Source organism: Equus asinus, chromosome 17, assembly GCF_041296235.1.
Source record: "Equus asinus isolate D_3611 breed Donkey chromosome 17, EquAss-T2T_v2, whole genome shotgun sequence".
NCBI lineage: Eukaryota > Metazoa > Chordata > Mammalia > Perissodactyla > Equidae > Equus > Equus asinus.
The window spans coordinates 45,175,802-45,197,445 of NC_091806.1; the positions used below are offsets into that span (position 1 = coordinate 45,175,802).

The following is a 21,644-nucleotide window of genomic DNA, read 5'->3' on the forward strand; positions in this document are numbered from 1 at the left end:
CCCAAGGCCTGCAGAGAGGAAGGCTGGGGAGAGAGGATGGAAGCCTGGGACCCTGCTCCCCTCACAGAGCCCCACTCCACCCAGCCAGCCCTCACCCTTCAGGCTGCACCTAGGTGCCTTTTCCTCCAGGAAGCCCTCCCTGACTGCCAGGCCTGTGTTCCCACAGTCTTCCTGACTCAGCATCACCTCTTGAGGTAAATGCTCCCTGAAAGCTCCCAGGGAATCTTTGAGCCATCAGGGGACCTTGTGGCCTTGAGCAAATTGTTTCACTTCCTGGAGCCTCAGTTCCCACATCCATCACGAGGGGTTCTTGATACCCGCCTCGCACGCCCAATGTGAGGATTTGTGAGGACACGCCCAGGGCCTGGCACATGGGAGGCCCTTCATAAATGACACCTCTAATGAATAATGGTTCACGTGAGGCCCTGGGGGTGGGCGTGGGGGTTGGGGGTCTTTCTCAGCTCCCTGGAGACCCCACTGCCTGGTCCCCTTAAGGAGAACTGAGCTGAGAGGAGATCTCTGAATTACTACGAACGACTTTCATCCATCTCTGACCTCGAAACCCTGCCCAAATCCTGCCTCCGGAAGCCCATCCTAACATCTTTCTTCTCTGGCCTCCTCGCTTTTTTCTTAAGATCCCATCTTTTGATCTGTAATCCTAGCACGAGCTTTGGCCCAAAGCTTTGCCACCCTCCACCCTTCTGGTTAAAAAAAAAAAAAAATCCTGATTATAACGAGATACTACTTTCCATCCACGAGGATGGCTATTGCCAAGAACAAAACAAAAAACAAGACCCAAAGCAGAAAATTGCAAATGTCGGCGAGGACGTGGAGAAATCAGGACCCTTGTGCAATGTTGGTGGGAATATAAAATGGTGCAGTCGCTGGGAAACAGAATAACAGTTCCTCAAAAAATTAAAGAGAGAATTCCCATACGGTCCAGCAATTCCACTTCTAGGCACATCCCCAAAGAATTGACAGCAGGGCCTGAACAGACGAGGGCATCGGTGGCCACAGCGGCATGTTCACAACGGCCAAAGGTGGAAGCAGCCCCAGTGTCCATCAGTGTATGAACGGGTACACAAAATGTGCTCTATCCGGACAATGGGACATTATTCAGCCTGAAAAACGAAGGCAGTGCTGACACTTGCTACCACGTGGATGACCCTGGAGGACATTATGCTGTGTGAAATAAGCCTGCGACAAAAGGACAAACATCGCATGATTCCACTCATAGGAGGTCCCTGGAGTCGTCAAATTCATAGTGACAGACAGTGGAATGGTGGGTGCCAGGGCTGGGGGAGGGGCGTGGGGACTGACTGTTTAATGGGGACAGAGTGTCAGTTTTGCAAGATGCAAAAAGTCCCGGATGGACGGTGGTGATGGCTGCACGACAATGTGAATGTACTTAATGCTGCTGAACGGTGCGCCTAAAAATGGGTAAAATGCTAATTTGTATGCTATGTGTATTTTACCACAATTAAAAATTTAAAACTAGGAGAAAATATCCTGAAAAAGAGACTCTTAGTTTCTAGCAGTCCCCAAGGGGCCGAGGGCCTGGTAAAACCACAGGACGCCCTGGGCAGAGGTGGGATTTCGGTGCTGGCTGGCTGGATGGACGGATAGGTGGACGGGGGAGGGAGAGTCCTGGGGCCTTATAGCGTGTAATGAGCTAACAGGTGGGCAGTGCCTGGCCAGAGCTGGTGCATAGTGGGTGCCTGGTGAGAATGAGGGGCCCAGGCTCCGTGGCCCCATCCTTAACAGCCCTGAGAGAGTGTGGGAAGTGGCACCTCACTAAAGGCCCTGGGAGTTCTGCAGTCTGGGGGCGGTGGGTCCCCCTGAGGGGGATGGGTTACATCAGGTCTGCCTCCCCCAGAGGGGCATGAAGGGTGGATGGACTGATGTCCCCACCGCCTGGACAGGCCCTGCCGGTAGCTCAGCTGCCCTGTGGGGCAAGTAGATCCTCCAGATAACCAATACCAGTGCCCAGGGTCCACGGCGATGGGTCCCAAGGGGAGAGGCTCATGGCTTCACAGCCTGGGGGCTTCAGGCTGGTCACTGGCTCCCAAGTCTTCTCTGAGCCCACCCCCTGCCCACTCTGGTCAATGTGCTGGCCCTCAGTGCTTTCAGGAACCCTGGGGACGGGCCCGTCCTCTGCCTGGTTCTTCTAGAAACCAGCGCCCCTCTGGGTCAGGAGCTGCCAGTGTCCCACTGGTATCAAGTCGGGTCTGACGCAGCAGGTAGAGGCTTCTCATCTAGCCCCCATCTTGATAGTCAAGGGTGAGGCCCAGAGAGCGGAGGGGACAGGCCCTAGGTCACCCATGCCTGACAAGGCTGTCACCACCCAGAAATGGCTCTGTCCCCCCGCCTGTCAGCACCCCCATATTTACACTGGGGTGGCTGCAAGCCCGTCAGCCCTGCCCTCGCAGGACCTGAGGGCTCAGCCTGGGGTGCCCCTGCCCCACCCCCTCGCCCAGGGCCTGGGTCTAGTGGGGTTTCCTTGGTCCCCATGCCCAGTCCCTACCCTGCCCCACTCACCCTGGAGCCTGAGCCCACCCATAGGGCCGCCTCAGCTGCCTGCACTGTACCTGCCATGGGGACAGCCCGGACGTCCAGCTCCTGGAGAGGCCCCGCTCAGCAGGGGCCGGGCTGCAGCTGCCACCCGAGGGGCCCCTGCCTGCTGCGAGGGGTGGTCAGCCGCTCCTGGTCTCCTGGTCCGTCCAGCAGCACCGCTCAGCTCTCGGGCGCTCAGGGCCGTCCTTCCCTCCTAGATCGCGCAGGTCTTGGTTCTCCACCCGAGCCGGGCACCTGCTCTGCAGGTGGGACCCTGGCTTTGGGATGTGCGAGACCGCTTCTCCAAGACGCCCTCAGACTGGACTGTGTTCGGCCACTGGCTGGGCTCGTCCAGCTCCAGGGCGGTGCTGTGCGGGAGGAGGGCAGGTGGGAAGGCTCTGACGTCGCACAGCCTCCTCTCCCGCTGCCGGTCCCCCCTCCTGGCTCCCTCCCTTCCCCAGCTAGGAGCCCCCCAGCCATTCCTGATCAATGGGCCCAGGTGCCGGGGCGGGAGGCCCGTCTTGAGGATGCGCTGTGTGATCTGCAGGGGCCCAGGCCTGGCTGACTGGAGGGGCTGGGGCCGATGGGGCTGCGGGGAGGGTGGAGAGGCCACAATAGCGGGAGGAGGGCAGAGCATGGAGGGCTGAATGGCAGAGGTGGTGCCCTCTGACCAGGACCCAGACCCCCGACCTGGGGCTGCCAGTGTCCAATTACAGGAAAGTGGAAGAGGAAACGTGAGGGGGCAGCAGCCAGTGCCGGCAGGGGCGGAGCCCCGGACTAGGTGGCAGGAAGCCAGGTCCTCCTGACAGTCCCTGTGCCTCAGTTTCCCCAACTGAACTAAGTGCATAATCTCTTCTGCCTGGGACGGGCTGGCCCAGCCTGGGAGCAGTAAGCTGTCCCCATCCTGGGTGACGATGCCTACATAGTCCCCGCAGGGCAGGAGACTGGCCCAGGTCAGAGACCTCTGGTGCAGGTGTCTGCTCTGCCCATGTATCTGTCTGTTTTCTCCAGCCTGACCAACGCCTTCTCCAGGCTGTCCCCGCCTGTCCGGGGCTGGGCATTCAGGGCACACACGGATCACTGGTCGGGCGGGCAGGAGGCTGGGATCCCCTGAAGCTGGTAGCTCATAGTTAAGAGTGCTGTTTGGTCATTCCATCCCTGTCATATGGCCCAGGGAGGGGCATCTGCCTAGATCTCACGTTAGCCCGTTCTGGGAGGGAGCATCTCAGGCTAGCCCCCAGGCCAGAGTACTAGGCAGGAGCACCCCAGGCTAGGCTGGGCATGCTCAACTGGGGTCCCCAAGGTGAGTGGGACCCCCCCTACACACACCTCCTCCAGAGTCTAGCACTGGGGACGTGGGGTTGCCAGAGACCCATACCTAAGAGGGCGCACCGGGGGCTGAGGGTCGGAGGAGCTGCCTCTCTCGGAGTGTGACATCCCAGAACCTCAGGCCACGGGCAGACCTCTCCTCTCTTCAGCTCAGAGATGCCGCTGCTTCAGTCCCCTGTGCCTCAGATCCCAGCCTGCGAGCCGGGAGGGTCCTGTCGGGAGAGGGTGGGCTGACCTGGGCACAGACCCATGCCTGGCGGGGGCAGGAAGGCTGCACCCGCTCTGGGGTTTGCTGCCAGGCAAGATGGGGAGGCGGTTCTCTGTGCTTGTGATGGAGGATCCCAGGGCTCCCCGGGGCCACCCAGTGAGGTGTGGCCATGCCACCCTGTCCCAGAAGCCGCAGGGGGGCAGAGGGGAAATGGGAGAGATGATGGAGGCGCGTGGAGGATCCGCACCTGTCCCAGTGGCTCCCCCTTAGCCCAGATTCCCAGGGGCGGGCCAGCCCAGGGTTCTATTGACTCCTGGTGTGTGTGTGTGTGTGTGTGTGTGTGTGCACATGTGTTGCACATCCCTTTCTTCTGTGTGATGGGAAACCCCCCCCACACAGGTGCATGAGCACACTGACACGCCGACCCACGGGCACACAGACAAACTGAAGGCCCAAGGACCCACCACTGTTCGTGTGCACATGCACAAGCTCCTGGATGCACGGATACACACACTGTCTGTCTTACACACACGCGCCATGCACACACCTCCCTGCACAGCCTCTTCCCCGGCTGGCCTGCCCTTCCTGCCCGAGGCCCCTGCTGGCCCCCTGCCCCCTCATCCATCTTGCCTGCCAGCCCGTCCCTGGTGCCCCCATATCCTTCACACCTTCTCATCTCGCTGCTCAATAGCAGGAGGCGGCGAGGCAGCCGTGGCCGCAGGGAGATGGATGAGTCAGGCAGGGGGACAGAGGGGCCGGGGAGTGATGCCCAGAGAGGACGGCGCCCTGGGTGCCACCAGCCCCGCTGTCGGGTGGTGTGGACAGTGTGAGGCTGCATCCGGATGCTGTCCCACCCTGCCCAGCTCAGCCCTGCTGTGTACACGCTGGAGAGAGGGTCAGGACCAAGGGGCCTCCAGCAGCAGACCCCGTGTCTGCTCCCCACCGATGCTGATGCAGAGTCCTGGGCTGGTGCTGGGGGCTTGGCCTCCCTGGGAGGACCTCTTTCTTCCGCAAGCTGAGACACTGCCTCCCTGCGTCCCCGTGCTTGGACGGGCCGTGCTCGGTGGGGAGAGCCTTGCTGAGCTGCACGCCTGCCCCAGCCGTGAGCCCCCATGGGCTGCAGCCTCATTACACACCTGGAAATGCTGGGCTATGTGCCGGCCACGTACAGATCCCCCCAGAAGAACGCCCCAGGTACTGAGGCTCTCGGAAACACGCGTGTGCAAAGACGTACACACACACACAGCACCTGGGCAGGGACACACACGGATACCCAACCACATGTGCACATACGCGGGCACATGATTCTGCTCTCCCAGATTGACTCTCTGGCGCTGGGAGTGTAGGGGGTTGGGGGGCCCCCGTCTGGGTCACCGTCTCCTCTGGAAGTCCCTCTGCTGGCCCCAGGACACTCTTTTTCCAAGTTCCCCACACACTATGGGATCTTCCCTCTGGGCCCTGATGGACAAGCATGGGTGCGGAGATAGTCACCACTGGCCCCAGGACACACAGCATGTCCAAGATCACCCTGGGCCAGACCTGCCCCAGATCCCGAGGTCACAGAGAGGGGCCACGCAGGACAGAGGATACAAGCCATGGACCCTGGAAATCTTCCATTTTATAGAATGGGAAACTGAGGCATGGAGGGGTGAGGGGTGGCAAGGAACATGGTACAGAGTGGGTGGCGAAGGGCTGTGGGCTGGGGATTGTGCCTCAGGACCCATTGTTCAGATGAGAGGGCTGAGGCTGGGCAGGTGTGGCCCGGGTTAGGGACGGTGGGTGGCAGCGGGGGCCAGCGTTGGCAGGGTGGGCACGGAGAACGTGAGCTGCTCAGTCTGGACGAAGGCAATGCCCCTCTCAGAGTGGGCAGCCTCGCTGATGGACCCGGGGGACACGGTGGACTCCCTCTCATAGAGGTGGTCCTCCCTGGAGGAAGGAGGCGGAGACCCCTGAGACAGAAACCCATCCTTGCAGAGTTTTAGCATTCCTTGGTCCCCTCTGATCCGAGGGGAAGTTGGAGTTCCACTGGAGTTCTGCTGGCAATTTGCTGGCCCACAGGGACTCATCATGGAGGAGGAGGCTCTGGCTGGTCACTGGTGAGGGGGTGCCCCCTCTGAAGCCCCTCTCACCTCTGAAAGCCAGGTGGGGAGCTTGGGGTACCATTACTAAGGAGGCTGGGGCGCCCTGCAGGACACAAGGGCCACGGAGAGCGTGGATTGTGGCCCACAGCGACCCCATGTGGCAGCAACAGAGCAGCAGCTGGTGTCCCGCCCATTCTTCCCAACCTCCTTCTGGTGGCGTAGAAGCAGGACCGCGCGATTCCGGGAACATTCAGGAAGGGGAGGCCTGGAGAAGGAGACGCTGGACTCTCTGCTAACTAACGTGCAGAGGGTTGCTCAAGGAGTTAATCGGAAATTAACCGGAAAATAAAGAGAGGGCTCTGTATTTGCGCCTCCAAGCAGAGGAACTGGGGCTTGCCTGCCCCACACCCCCGCCCTCCCTCTGCCTTCGGCGGCCAGGAGAGCCGTGTCCAGACTGTTGAGGAGTCCCCTTGTGCCTTCCATGGGTGCTGTGACGATCACTGTGGCCCCGAGTTCCAGGCCTGAGCGTGAGGTTCCCGGGGAGGCAGGAGGGAGCCTGGGCTCCTGTCCTCCTGCTTCTGTTTCTAAGGTGCTGGTGATCTTGTGGGAGGCACCTGTGGTCCCTCCCTTTGGGCCTCAGTTTCCCCTGACACCTCCAAGCCTGTGACCCAGGAGTCCCCTCCCCCTGCCACACCTGCAGCTGAGGATGCACGGTGCCTGCCAGGTCCCCGGCCCCTGGGCGGGGGAAGTCCACGGAACTCAGGAGTCTGTAGGTTTCCATCTGGAAGGCAGGAAAGGGCGTGCCTGTGTGGCAGACTGGCTGTGTGAGCCCGGCCTCTCCTCTTTGGGCCTCGCTTCCCTCCCCATCCCCCCACCGGCAAGTCCCCTGGGGTGGGGGGGGGGGGCGGTCCCGCCCTGGTTGGAGAGCTCAGTGACGTCCAGAGCTGCAGCCACTAAGGCTCTCATCCTCGGCCCGGCGGCACGCCCTGAGGCTGGGGGCCCAGCTCCAGGGCTGGGGATCCGGAGAACAAGGGTCAGGCAGGTGCCCCAGATGGAGGTGCTCCAGACCCCAGGCCCCGCCCATCACCCAGCCCCGCCCCCTTCCCCCCGGTGGCGGCCCACCTGTTCCATTCTTGGCCACTGAGTTGCTGAGTTCCTGAGTTCCGTTGTGACTCTTCTTCCTGGACAGCTGTTCTGGGCAGGGGGTCAAGGTGAAGAACCCGGCCAAGGGTCATGGTCAGAGTCAGACAGTGGGACCCCCAAGACAAGTCAGTGGGTGCGACCCTGAGACAAGGGTCAGGAGCTGAGGCCTCAGGAGCTGCCCGGCCTGGGGGGAGGGGCTGGGTAGGGCAGAAGGGCAGCACTGGCCAGGGCCGGAACCTCTGCAGGGGCAGGAATGGAATATCAGGCCCCGACGGTCTCGGTCAGGGATCAGCCGTTTAATGGGAGAGCGCCCCTGAGACGCTGCAGGAGAGTCAGAGCAGCTCGCCGGCTCTTCCTTAGGGCCACTGTGGCTGGCTCTGCTCAGGGCCCTCGCTGGCTCCTCACTGCCCCCGTAAAGTCCGAACCCTCCACCTGGCCCTGCCTGCCGCCACATCAGCTTTCACTCCAGCCACACTTCCAAGCATCGTGCTGGTCTCACCTCCAGGCCTTTGCACCTGCTGGGCCTTTCCCGGGAAACTCCTTTCCTCCCTTCACCTGGTTAACTCCTTCTCCACTTGATTGAGACACTGCCTCCTCCAGGAAGCCCTCCCTGACCCATCCAGATGAGGTGTCCCCCTCTCCCCACCCCCTCAGCAACATGCTTCTGTCCTTGCAGCCCCCAGGGGGCCAGGGTCACTCCCAGGCCACGCTGACCATGAAGGGCTATGATCTGTGGCATCCCAGCGTTATGGCTCTTTGATGCTTTAAACAAAATTTCAAACGATTTCATCCAGTATTATGAGTCGTTTCCAGGGACAGGTGTAACACAGATGCCTCAGCTGCTCTGTTTTGGAAATGACCCTCAGACCCATTTTATGGGAGGTGGAAACTGAGGCTCAGGCAGAACGCTCAGGGTCACGCAGGACACTAGAGGTGGGGCTGGAGTTGGAACCCAGGGGCATCCAGTCTGGGCCCATCCTCTCCCTGCTGCCCTCAAGGGGGAAGGATGGAGGCAAAGCCCCCTGCACCCGGCCCGGGAGCCTGTCCCTCCCCCAGCTCAGCTCTTGGGGGCGAGCTGAGGATGGTCCAGAGGTCCCTGAGGAGAGAGGCAGAGCCGGGCAGTGAACTGTCCAGTCCGGTCACCCAGTGCCTACTGTACGCCAGGCCCTGGGGCCCTGAGGTTGGGCCTCCTCCAGGCATCTGGTCCCAGGCCTTCCTCACCACCAGACTTGGGCCTCCCAGGCTGGTCCAGCCCTGCTCCAGAACCAGGCCCACCAGCTCAGGGCTCCGGTGGCTGGGCCCCCCCAGGCCAGCCCTCTTTGCAACTGCTCAGATCACTCACAACTCACGAGGAAGGCTGGGCCCCCTCCGCTCTCCTGTGCTCCCCCCCGTTGACTGTGGGATTGTGGTTCCCATCAGGGCAGCTGGCACCTTAAGAGGGTGGGGGGTGGGGGTGGTGAGCCTGGGTCACCGAGGGGCTGCGGCTCCCTAACAGCTCCCTCCAGAGGCCACCCCCTCCTGGGATCTGGAGCCTCAGCAAAAGGAGGGCCTTGGAAGCCGCAGAGGCTGGGCAGCCCTCACTCACTCCTTTCACGGGGCGGACCTGGGCTCGAGGTGGAAGGACTTGGCGGTGGTGGTGGAGCGAGTCAGCGGGTGAGCCTGTGTCTGCCCCCCTCCCAGTCCCTGCTCCCTGCCCTGCACGGGGCGGGGGTCTCATGGCCCTGCTTTCCGAGTCAGAAGCTGTGGTCTTTGTTCCAGGGGCCCACCCCGGGGGGCTGGGTTTCTGCTGACTCGGTGCTGGGCCTCTTGGAAAGGAAGGAAGTCCTTGCTTGGCAGTTCTGGCTATTTTGGGGGTTCCTGGGGGCGAGGGTGCTGCCTGCCAGGGGGTGCTAGGCCTCCAGCTCTGGAGAGGACAGCAGCTGGGGGTCCTGGAAAGCTTCACTTCCCTTAGCTGGGGTCCAGCGACCCTGTTTCAGAGGGTGTTTATAGAATGGAGCTGGGGCAAGAGCTCCCAGAAACAGCAGCCCCCAGGCCTGACAGAGTGCGTGTGTGTGTGTGCATGCGTGTGTGTACACGCCAGCATCTCCGTGTCTGAGGATCTGTGTATTCACGTCTGTGTTGTGTGTACCGATATGTGTACTGCCTCAGAGCCCTTGACTCTGACTTATCCCTGACAGGCTGTGTGACCTGGGGAGAGTCAGTGGCCTCTCTGAGCCTTGGCTGCTGCCTGTGAAATGAGAGCGAGGCTCTCTCCCAGCCCGGCAGCTGTGAGGAATGAAGGAGCAAAGTTTCCAGCACAAGCTTGGGAAACAGGCACATGCACAGCAGACCCTGGCATGATGGGGGCGGAGGCACCGTGGGTCCAAATTCCTCACTGCGGGTGGGGAAACAGGCCCAGAGAAGGGTCAGAACCTGAACTGACCCACAACACTTGGCCCAGGAGAGTCACGTGACCTGGGAGCCACGCCTGAAGGCCACCGTCCAGCCGCTTTGGAGCGTCCTGCCTGAGCGTCCACCATCCTGCCCAGGCTCTGAGCCCGCTTTGGCCTCTGCTCACCTGCCCCCTCTGCTGGCCTTTCACAGCACCCTCATCGCAGCCTGTTCCTCCGTCCCCCTTAGGACCACCCTGCCCACTTCTTCCTACAGCCCTGGTGTCCTGGGGTGGGAGGTGAGGAGGACTTTCCCATAGTGTCCTTTTTCTTAATGGCCCACTCTGGACTGTGGCTGGTTCCACAGTGGAACCCACACCTATGGCTGAAGCTGAGCCCTGAGGGACCTTGGGGCTGCCCCCAAGCCTTGGGGCAGCAGGATGTGGTGACTGCTGGACAAGGAGAGGCTGCTGTCACAGACCTCGAGGCCATGACGGAGCCCTGGGAAGCTCTGGGAGGTGTGTGGCTGGGGGGGGGAGGGGGCCCCTGCGGCAGGGCCTCTGTGCCCGACACTGGCTCGACGTACATAAGAGTCTGGACTCCATTGCATCCTGGAGTGGGGACCCCTGGGTCCCAGACACGTGTGATCCCACTTAACCCACACACCAACTCTAAGAGGCGGGGGGGAGCCCCATTCTACACGATAAGAAATGGGGATTTGGAAAAGCTAAGGGACTTGCCCACAGGTCCCCAGGAACGCTGTGGCAGTGGGGGCACGTGAACCCAAGCTTCCTAGGTGGTGGGACCATGGCGGGATGAGCTGGATGAGGGCCACGGAGACGTGTCTGGAACTGCGGATGGATTCCTGGGGGAGGCAGTGCCTGCGTGGGGCTGGGGCCGGGTTGGAGCGGGAAGGGAGGGCGTCCTGGGAGGGGAGAACAGCCTGAGCAAAGGCAGAGGGTTTAAGGCTCTCGGAACCTCTGTATTGCTGGGTCGTAAAAAGCAGGACAGTTTGTTCCGTGTCCAGAGGACACTGCCTCCAGGACTGGGCCCCGTCAGCCACGACCGCAAGAGCGAAAGCCTGGGACTGTGAAGGATGGAGTGAATAGGGGACACTTGTGACTCCGTGGCCTCTCTTGAGCAGCCTCCCTGGGGTAGAAGGAAGAACCTGCTTCCCAGCCTCCCTTGCAGCTAGGATGCAGTCACGTGACTCTGCTCCACCAATCAGGTGAGAGGCTGCCATCTCAAGGAGCAGGATGCTGGGCACGCCGGTGCAGAGCCCAGCTCATGGCTGGACTCCAGGAGACAGGGCCCCAGCTTTCTCTGGGTGACCCTAGGAAGTTTTCTACCCTCTCTGGGCCCCAAGGACAAGACGTCTGCTCCGCCTGTGGGCTTTGCAGTGGACAGACCGGGTGTGAATGCAACCAAGCCTCAGAAGCTTCAAAACTTAAAAACTCGGTCTCTCTGAGCCTCAGTTTCTCTACCGTTAACTGGACTAAGAACACCCATTATAGAGATTTTAGGGGTGCGGGGCGGGGGCTCACCATGCACAGTCTCCTTTCATCCTCCCCAGGTGCCCGTGAAGCTGGTACTACTGACAGCTCTACTCCATAGCTGAGGCTCAGAGATGGCTCACACATGCCCAGGATCACACAGCCTGTCTATCACAGAGCCAGGATTCAAAGCCAAGTCTGCCTGAGTCCAGTCCCTGTGCCCTTGACCCCTGCGCCAACTGCCTCAGGGCAGGAAAGGGGCGAGGTGTATGGGCCCAACGGAGAGTGGGGAAAAAGCCATCTTGACTGCAGATGCCATTATGATGTCATTCTGGGACTGCTCTCCCGCCCTGGTGGCCCCCCGGAGCCACGTTTTCCTGGAGGTTTTGTCCCCTATCTCAACCACAGCAACTAATGGCCAAAGAAGGCAAAGGGAGCAAGACTGGGTGTGGTTTGGGCAGGGAAATACTCGCGTCTTCAATGAACTGTATCTTTTGTTCTTTACTCGCTGGACCTACTGCCCAGACCATGGCTGGGAGACCCTCTGATTCTTCTCAAACCTCCTGGCTCTCTCTTTTCAGCCCAGTGGTTATTTTGAGGAAGCAACTTCCCTGGGCAGGGGTGGGGAGAGAGGGACTCTCTTAGACCCAGGCTCATTGGTCACTCAGCTTCTACCTGGGCCACTTACCCATCTATCAGTTCACCCATCCACTCACCCAACTATTCATCTTACTCGTCCATTCATCTAACCACTCACTTGTCCTTCTACCCACCCACTGTATCATCCATCCATCCATCCATTTATCCATCCATCCATCCACTCATCTTCCCATCCATCCACCCACTCACCTATCTATCCATCCATCCATCTGTCCATCCATCCACTCATCTTCCCATCCATCCACACACTCACCTATCTATCCATCCATCCATCTGTCCATCCACCCACTCACCTTCCCATCCATCCACCCACTCACCTGTCTATCCATCCATCTATCCATCCATCCATCCATCCATCCATCCATCCATCTTTCCATCTATCCTCTCACTTCCTTATTCTTTCCTTCATTCATCAAAAACCCCTGGCAAGCACCTCCTTTGACTCCATCCTGTACCATCTTGGAGTCAACCATCCCCAACACTTCCCAGGGTGGGCAGAAGGATCATACCTCCCCTTCTGCCCTCAGCCTCAGGCCACTAGCCCAGTTTTCCCATGGCTCTGAGGGGTGAGGAGCCCACTGATGCAAGATTGGAACTGGGCTCCCAGGGTGAGGACTAGAGAAAGAACAAGAGGCTGTTCACAATGGACCAGATATGCTGTTTCCTGATCCCCGACTCCACATCTCTCAGGAAAGCCCACCATCTCTCAGCTCTACCCTGCTTTCCTGTATAAACTCTGTCCCGTCTCCAGACCTCGGTTCCCCCATGTGTCAGATGAAATGATGAGATTTAGATTCTGCCGACCCTGACCTCCTTCCGATAGCCTAGGGCAGGGGTGACAGATGTGGCCAGCATGTGACATCCCCGGCCTGTGCCCATAGCAGGCACCACTGATCAACTGTTGTACACCTTCCTATTGATTCCACACACAGCGTCAGAGGCTTTGTCAGTGATACATGTCAGGCAGCTACTACCAATTGGCCGCATCTGGGTTCAAGATCAGATCACTTCAGGTCAGACAAACCCAGCTGCCCAAACCAGATGTGAATGGAGCTGTTTGAAATTGCTCTGTATTTTGGGAGCCTATTTATGGATCGGACACAAGCGAGTCCTTTCTAAACACAAGAGCTGCCCAACCTTGCAAGGGGATGAGTTCTCCATCACCAGACATATCCAAGCAGAGGGTCGACAAATCTGTCAGAAGGCTGCAGAAGGGACTTGGGCCTTGAAAGGTGCTGGCCCAATGGCCCAGAGGTCCTGCCCAGTCAGGGGTCCAAGATCCCAGGAGCAGGATCTTTTCAGTCCAGGACAAGAGACTCCACCTTTCAGAGACCACTGGGCATCTTGGCAGCAGCAGGCCAGAGGGGTGGTGGGAGTGGGGCACTGGAGGTGGGCAGAGTGCTCACAGCAGGGTACAGCTCTGGGGGCCCAAGGACCAGCGTACTAGCCGCTGTTTCCAGTCAGGATAGGGCGGGTAGCGGATATCGTTGAGCTTCTCCAGGCCTGGCGGGGAGAGCAGGCAGGCGCGGTGGTGGGAAAAGGTGTTGAAGGAGAACTTGCCATGGTATCTTCCCATCCCGCTGTTGCCTGCATGGGCACGGAAGTGAAGGCATGAGGCCGGGCAGCCCACCCCGCCTTAGCAGCAGCCCACTGCCCAGGCGGAGCCCACCACTGGCAAGGAGTTCCGAGAAAGCCAGGCCATTCTAAGAGCCACTTTGCAGATAGGGAAACTGAGGCCTTGCGAGGCCCAGGACCTGGATCAAGGTTGGACTGTGAGTGAAGGCAAAACTGGGCCTCCTGGTTCTCGGGTGTCACCCTAGGCTTCCCTGGGGGTGGGGGCTGCAGGGTGGAGGAAGGCAGGACTCACCGACACCCCCAAGTGGCAGGGATGGGAGAGTCAAGTAGGTGAAGCCGTCATTGCCTCCGAAAGTGCCGCTGCTGGTCCTATCCAGCATCTTGTTCACTACCTGGGAGGAGTGGAGGAGGCCAGATCGGGGGTCGTCAGCAGAGAAGAGGGCTCCCCCTGCCATGTACTTTCCACATTGAGGGGAGCCCATGACCGTGAGAAATGGCAGTGGGGGTGGCAAGTGGCAGTAGAGCGCAGGCCCCACTGTGCGCAGCCTGGCTCGGCCTGTCAGGTCCCAGCTTGGCTCTGCCACCATCCCCGCTCCGGGGTCTCTGCTTGCCCATCCAGAACCTTTGCACGGTTTAGGAAAAGGGGGCTCTCTGGGCAGCCAGATAGGAAAATGTCCTTCCTTGTCCTGGCAGAGGCTGTCCCAGCCACGGCAGACAGCTGGCGAGCCACGTATTTGGCAGGTTTTTGGCCCTCCCCGAACCCTCTCTGCCAGGTGCCCTTGAGCAGGGAGCCGACATCCAGGTGTCCTGGATTATAGTCACACTAGAAGCATCATCTGCTGCCCTAACCCTCGCAGGGTGGACTGTGAGAGGGGAGGTAACGGGTCTGCCCCACTTCCAGCCCCTCTGTTGCCCCAGCCCTGCCTGAGCCCCCACCTTGTTGCTCTTGGAGAAGGCGTACAGGGCCAGGGGCTTCTCCCGGCGGTTGATGAAGTCGATGGCCTCGTCCAGGCTCCTCACGTTCACGATGGGCAGGATGGGCCCGAAGATCTCCTCCTGCATCACCGGCTCCGTCTCCTGCACGTCCACCAGTACCGTGGGTGCTGTCCAGGCACAGGGGACGGCTCAGCCCCAGGGTGGGGCCTCCGGCAGCGCCCAAGGACCCAGGGCTCCAGGCTCAGGGAGGTTCTAGGGAGGGGAGTCTCCTCACAGCCCCTGAGAAGTGACCATGAGGGGCTCCCCAGCCTGACCAGGGGACCAGGGCCTACGGGGCCCAGAGAACCCCTCAGCCTCGGTCTTACAGTCGGGGGGTGACGGGATCTTAGACCCCTGGAGTCCGAGGTCCCAACCTGTTAGAGCAGCAGCGTCGCCGGCTGTGCCATGTGGCCTGGGAGAAGGGGCCACTTTGTAATCACAGCACAGCAGACACTCAGGGCAGGTGCTGGAGTTCAGCACGCAGGCTCAGAGGACCTGGGGTCACAGCCCCAGGGAGCCCCGGATCGTAGGACGGAAGTTTGGAATCAGAGCGCTCACTCGGGGCCCTGGAATGCTGGGGTCCCAGCTTAGAGAATCAGAGCTGGGGCCAGAGTGTGGCATTATGGGGTCACGGACGCAGACCGTGGCATGGGGACTGCTAGCGTCACGGTGTCGCAGCACCGAAGCCGGGGACCAGGCGGGGCTCTGGCAGCGGGGCCGTGGGAGTCTGAGGCCCGAAGGTTCGGGCTGGGCCCAGACTCGGGGCCCGGCTGTGCCTCCAGCGAGGGGGGCCTTAGCCTGGGGGGCGGGAAGAACGCAACTCACCGATGTAGCGATCTCTCTGGTCACTCTGGCCCCCGATGGCCACGCGGCCGCAGCCCAGCAGGCCCTGGAGCCTCTGGAAATGCTTGTCGTTGATGATGCGGCCCAGGTTCGGGGAGCTCCGGGGGTCTTCGCCGAAGAAGCGGGCTATGGTGCTCTGCAGGGCGGGCAGCAGCCGCTCCTGCATCTCGGGGCTGCACAGCACGTAGTCGGGGGCCACGCAGGTCTGGCCCGTGTTGAAGTAGCGGAAAAAGGCCACGCGGTTGGCCACGGTCTCAGGGTCGCAGTTGTCATCCACGTAGCAGGGGTTCTTGCCCCCCAGCTCCAGTGTGACCGGTGTCAGGTGCTTGGCGGCTGCGGTCATGACGATCCTGCCCACTCGAGGGCTCCCTGGGGACATGGGAGTTGACTCCCATCCTCAACTGGCCTCGGCCAGATGGTCCAGGCACCACCCCTCTGGCCCATCCTGCCTCACCCACTGGATCTGCCCCTGGCCCTGCCACCCCAGGATCCCACTCCTCCAAGCCTCCAAGACCCAGAGGCCCAGCCCACCTGCCTGGACTGATTGCCATCTGGGACACTCCCCACCACTGGCCACTGGCTGCTCCCTCCTGACCTTACTCTCCAACATCACCCCTCTCCCCAGGACTCTGCAGGGGTCACCCTCACCCGTGAAGAAAATGTAATCAAACTTGTGCTCCAGCAGCTGCCCCGTCTCCTCGGGCCCGCCCAGCATCACAGCAAAGCAGCTCTGCAAGGGAGGACGGGTGGCTCAGGGGACACCACAGGCCCCAGGGACAACTGGACCTCCCCAGCCGGCAGGGGCACAGGTGTGGCACGCAGGGCACTGAGGGGGCAGAGTGGCCCTTACCTGGTCCAGGTACTGGGGCAGCACCTCGGTCAGGACCTTCTCTGTGCTTGTGCTTATTTCTGATGGCTTCAGCACCACACAGTTCCCTGCGGAGGCAGAAGGGGGAGACCCAGAGGCCGGACTCAGAGAGCAGAGTCACAGGCAGGGCACACAAGGCTGGGGGCACTACAGGGACAGAATGCGGGGGGCCCCTTTGGGAAGGGCTATGGGACAGGAGGGCGTGGGGCTCAGGGTCCCCTCCTTACCTGCTGCGAGGGCGCCCACCAGGGGCACCAGGCTCAGGTTCAGGGGGTAGTTCCAGGGGGCGATGATGAGCACCAGGCCGAAGGGCTCCTTCCGGATGAAGGTAGAGCTCAGCTGCATGAGCTGGGGTGCAGGATGGATGGTGGGACCCTGTGGAGGACCACTCCACAGCCCACCCCCACAGGGCAGTCCCCATCAGGAGATGGAGGTCTCGAGAAAGTTAGTGACTCACCCCGGGTCAGAGGTGGCGAAGGGGCCTGGGCTGGAGCTGCCCCTGGGCACTGCCACCACCCCTCCCTCGGCCGGCAGCCTCACCAGGTTCTTGGTCGCTGGCTCGTCCTTCATCCAGGTGTGCAGGTTCTTGAGGGCTAGTGTGACCTCCATCTGGCACATGAGGAACTCGGATATATCCGCCTCAAAGGCTGACTTCGGTGGGGGTGGAATTCGGGGGTCAGGCTCAGGGCAGGTCCCGGAGGGGGTCTACTGCAAGGGGACTGGGTCCCCAGTGGTCCCCACTGGCAATATGGAGACAGTCTCCGGGGCAGAATAGCCGGTCCCCTGGGAACTGCACAGTGAGTGCTAAGGTCACAGGCCCTGGCCATATGATCTGTGCTCCAATTCTGGCTCTGCCACTTCCTGGCCGTGGAGCGTTGGGCAAGAGACTTAATCCCCACACACCACAGTTTCCCCATCAGTACGACTGTGGAAACTGCCTGACAGGTTTGATGAGTTAGAACGTCAGGGAAGGGTCTGTGAAATCAGCGGGAGTGACTTAAGGACGCAGCCAGCCCTTCCTCCCCCCACCCCCTGCCCATCTCCCCCCACCCCTGCCCGCCTTCCCTGCTCGCTCACCTTGCGCAGGTCCCGAGCCAGCGCCTCCTGCAGAAGCTGCTGGTTGTCCCGCAGGAAGCGGCCCAGGCCCTCGAGCTGGGTGACCCGGAACTCAGCCGGCCGCGTGCGCCCCGCGCTGAAGGTCTCCCGCAGCCTCTGCAGTGTGTCCCCGACGGAGTCCATCCTGCCGGGAGGCGGCAGTGTGGGCCGGGGCTCCCCCGTCTTCGCGGGCACCCTCCCCAGGCCCTGCCTACACCTACGTGGGCTCACAGACACCCCCACAGGGACTTACCCCAGGTATAACCCCGCACCCCTCCAGCACACACACCCCGCCCAAATTCATGCCTGGCCCCACTTCACCAAGGATTCGTCAGATGGTGGGCAGGGCCCCCGCTAGGCCTAAACCAGGGTCCCTGAGGGTTCTTCACCTCAGAGGACACAGAGCATTTCTGATGGCAGATGGGGAAAATGAGGCTGGCGTGTGCCACAGGTCCTTGGAGCGCGAGAAGGGCTCAGTGTCTGCTCTGGGGAGGAGGGCCTGGACAGAGTCTCAAAGCAAGGAGCAGAAAGGGGCGTTCGGGCGGCCGGGGTCCACGGGCAGGCGGAGGTGGAGGGGCGGGCTGGCAGAGCTGGGGCCGACCGGGACCCGAGCCCATCTTCAGCCCAACGGAGCCCCAGAGGCCTGAGGAGGGCGGGGGCATGGAGCGGAGAGAAGGGGCCCAGCGGGGGGTGCTCAGGAAGAGGGCCTGCCCAGACCCAGAGCAAGAGTGGGGTCTGAGCACCCCAACCTAGGGCTGCAATTCGGGCAAAGCGTTTGTGTGTCTCTGTCTCTCTGTGTGTCTCTGTCTCTCTGTCTCTGCGTGTCTCTGTGTGTCTGTATGTGTCTCTGTCTCTCTATGTGTCTCTGTGCATGTCTCTGTCTCTCTCTCTCTCTGTGTCTCTGTGTGTTTCTGTGTCTCTGTGTGTCTCTGTGTCTCTGTCTGTCTCTGTGCGTGTGGTTGTGGACTGTCTTCAGCCTTCAGCAGCATCTTACGGGCCCTGCCTGAGACCTTAGAGGGGTGTCAGCTGTGGAGTGGGATGGGGCTTGTATCCCCACTGGGCACCCAGCAGGCCAGTGGCCCCATCAGCGCCCCTCCCACTCCCAGGACCTCGGCAGGCCCCCCCTCCTCTCTGAGCCTCAGTCTCCTCATCTGGGAAGTGGGGCCAGCATTCCTGTGGGAGTGCACAGCACAGCCAGCCAGCCCTGGCCATCCGACCCTCGACACTCGGTGGGCCCTGTGGTTGCTGTCTTTAGCAACAATAAGACAAGGAGAGCGGCCTGCCCTGCACTATGGGCGGTCGGGGAGAGGAATGTGGAGAGCCAGGGATGCTGGGCACGTTCCTAGACAACACCTGCAGACACACTCTCCCTTCCCACACAGTGAGGCTGCCATTCCTAGCACACTTCATCCCCTGTCATCGGGGCAGGGACCCTGCTATGTCCCGGCTGTCTGGAGGACACTGCCTCCAGGGGGTGATCAGGAAAGACTTGTTACTGTGTCCAACCCTTGTCGTGGGCTGGAAGGGGACTGGGTTCCTGCCCTCTCACAGCCAGGCCCAGGGGAAGGGGGAAGTCCCACCGAGACCCTTGCCCAGATTGCAGAGGGGCAGAGTGGAGCCAGGCCCAGGCCCAGGCCCAGTCCCAGGCCCAGACCCAAGAGGGCCTGGGGGCCATTTTCTCCTGGGTGCTTCCTGGAGGAGCTGGGCCTGGTGGGGCTGCTTTGGACCCAACTCTGGCCACTGTCACTGCCCACCCTCAGTCCCAGAGTCATCCTGGGGTACCTGCAGGCCTTTGGGTCCCAGGGCTGCCCCAAAGCTCTGCCTGGAATGCCAGCATCACCCTCCCGCCCCCAGCTTTCCCTGGCTGGGGTTCCAGCAGCGCCTAGTCATCTCAGCCCTGCTCTAATTTCGTCCATGCCTCCCCAATGCCTCAGCCCTGAATCAAGGCCCAGAGTGGAGGAGTCTGGGGTGAGCTGTGGCACCCAGGTGTCCTGATTTCCACCCCAGGACCCCGGCCCCAGCTCAGATACATCTTTCCTGGCTGAGGCAGCGGGACAGGGGTTCCCTGCCTTTCTCAGCTGTCATTGTCTCTGTCCTCACTGTGCACACTTGGAGTGCCTGGGGACAGTCTCAGGCTTCACTTGTCCATGGCCAAGTGCCCAGGCCTAGCCCCATCGTTGCCAGCAATATGAGGAGCGAACGGCTAGGTGGGGGCTGAGGTCAGCTGCACCGCCAGAGGGGCCAGAGCAGGACAGCTGGCTCCTGCTTCCCGCCCAAGGTGCTTCCTCACCTGTCCCCCACTGCAGGGGACCAGGGACCCAGGGCTTGCTGAGGGGGGGCTGATGGGGGCTCCAGGCTTCTTACCAGGCAGGCCCAAGCTGGATCTGGGCTACATAAGTGACCACAACAGACCTGGCCAGCCCTCACAGAGCTCAGTCTAGACACAGAACAATGACATCAAAGACAGTATAATTATAAACATGAATTGGTGTGCCACAAGCTCTGAGGGAGGTTGCTAGAGACCCCACGAGCAGCCTCTGACTTCCATGGGAAACGGAGGAGCTCTCGGAGGGCAGATGCCCTAGACTGAGGGATCAGCATGTGCAAAGGGCCTGTGGGGGAGATTTGGAGAAACAAGATGCAGCTGGGCAGGTCAACAGCCTGACAGGATCTTCACCCAGGGAGCTGGGGTTTATTCCATGGGCAATGGGCAAACCGCAGAACTCAGGCTGGTGGGGGGCAGCAGAGCTGGCTCCCGGAGCTAAGTGTTTGTCATGCTTCCTTTCATTTAAGCCTTGAGGGTCTTAGTATTATCCCATTGTAAGGATGAGGAAACCAAGGCTCCGTAAGGTGTCCTGACTTGACTTGCCCCCTCACAGCTGCACTATGGCGGGTTCAATGCCAGTCCGGGTAGCCCTCCAGCCCCTTCCCACCACCATGCACCAATGTGTGCCCTGCGCTTTTTATCAGTTTCTCAACATCTTTCTGTAGCTTCCAGATTTTCTACAATGAGAATGCAATACTTCCAGAACCAGAAATGAACAGTGAGCGTTTCTCTTACAACCTGAAACCCAAGACCGAGCTCCGGCCAGACCTCCCAAGGAGCTGCTTCTTCACCCTCCCGGCTCCTCAGCCCTGATCCTGATCACAGCCCTGGTGACACTTGCCTGGCTGGCCCTGTCCGTCCACATCCTGCCTCCTTCCCAGGCTGGGAGCCGCTCAAGGGAAGACAGGATCTGTCCCCACACAGCACAGCCGGGCCAGCACAAGGCCGGGGACAGAGGGCTCCTCCGAGAGTGCTCCCGGGTGCCACGGGGTATGGGGTCGAGTGGGGGATGAGGCTCAGATGGGATAACTGACCTGAGGCCACACGGCACAGCCAGAGCAGGACAGCATGCCCCTCCCTGCGCTGAGCCAGGCCCCCCAACCCTGGGGCCCCATATCCCTCCTGCGCCCCCTGCCCCCGTGCTGCTGGCCCCTGCCCAGTGCCATTTGCCCTGTGGCCCCTCTGCCCCTGGCCCTCGCCCCCCGGGCCCCATATACCCCTGTGCAGGCTCCAACCTTGGCTGCTTCACGGCGCCTTTGACCCCTTTCACCGACATTCTGCCTTCAGATGTGCTGATAATAGTCCTAGTCCAGCTCCCGCCCCGACCTCTGCCGACTGTCAGTCCCCCTGGGAGCGAGCGGCTGGCTGCCTCCCACAGGACTTCATGTGCCTGAGCCCGGGAGAGGCACAGCACCGGGGGCGACCTCACAAACACCGGGTTGGGCTGATCTCCTTCTGCGTCACACATCTACATCTCTCGTGCCGCCAGCGATTGGCTGTACACGCCCTGGTACAGTGGGCCCGGGAACAGGTCTGGTAACTCCGGGTGTGCTGGGAGGGGCTGATAAGCAGAGAAATCCCCCAGGGGCCTTACAGGATGAAAATACAACCCTGGCAGCAAATGCAGCCTCCTCCAGGAAGCCCTCAGCCAGCCGAGCTGTATGGCCCACCCACATCCCTGCGCCAATTCCTCACGTCCGCCCTCCACCCCCACATGCCATGCGGCTCCTCCATGTCCATTCTCCTGATGTGCCCCACTGGCATCCTCTGGGCAGAAGAAGGGGCCGCAGTAGCTCCCGAGAGAGCCTGGACAGGCCCCCGGGGCATCTGTGGCTGCAGGACAGTGCCTCATTCCTTTGTTCCTGTCTTCTCCTGTTTACTCTGTGGCGCTGGGAAAGTTAGTTAACCTCTCTGAGCCTCTCTGTGGTGGCAGTAGCACTTACTTGTCATGGTTCTTTAGAGGCTCACATGGAAAGATGCAAGTATAGACAAGGCAGATCGCAGCTTCTGGAACAAAATCAATGCTCCTAGACGATGGCTCCAAATATATCCTCGAGTGTTTCTTGAGCACCTGCTAGGTTCTGAGAAGCAGAAGAATGAGCTCAGGCCCCCTGATCCTCTCCCCC

General features: G+C 61.0%; 1 protein-coding gene across 5 annotated transcripts; it reads right to left on the bottom strand.

The window, feature by feature from the left end:
* Positions 1-12,890: 12,890 nt before the first annotated feature.
* Positions 12,891-20,936, bottom strand: LOC106833481 (aldehyde dehydrogenase family 3 member B2). 5 transcript variants are annotated; one of them, XM_070487263.1, is made up of 10 exons: positions 20,754-20,936; positions 17,175-17,337; positions 16,638-16,706; positions 16,325-16,412; positions 16,080-16,165; positions 15,878-15,959; positions 15,212-15,598; positions 14,348-14,514; positions 13,704-13,803; positions 12,891-13,423 (listed from the first exon to the last, which is right to left on the bottom strand). In XM_070487263.1, the coding sequence occupies exons 1-10, from the start codon at positions 20,792-20,794 to the stop codon at positions 13,239-13,241; spliced, it is 1,368 nt and encodes a 455-aa protein (XP_070343364.1). In that variant the 5' UTR covers positions 20,795-20,936; the 3' UTR covers positions 12,891-13,238. The 5 variants fall into 5 exon arrangements, with proteins under 5 accessions (XP_070343364.1, XP_044618312.2, XP_070343363.1 ...); XM_044762377.2 differs by having other exon boundaries at positions 16,325-16,445; XM_070487262.1 differs by having other exon boundaries at positions 16,638-16,748.
* Positions 20,937-21,644: the final 708 nt, after the last annotated feature.

Excerpts from the sequence above, each read along its gene's own strand:
- LOC106833481 (XM_044762373.2), bottom strand. The coding sequence starts at position 20,794 with ATGTCGGTGAAAGGGGTCAAAGGCGCCGTGAAGCAGCCAAG. Across the intron at positions 17,338-20,753 it reads GGCGCCGTGAAGCAGCCAAG|GATGGACTCCGTCGGGGACA; the intron begins GTTGGAGCCTGC and ends GCCTCCCGGCAG. Across the intron at positions 16,166-16,324 it reads GGTGGGCGCCCTCGCAGCAG|GGAACTGTGTGGTGCTGAAG; the intron begins GTAAGGAGGGGA and ends CTGCCTCCGCAG.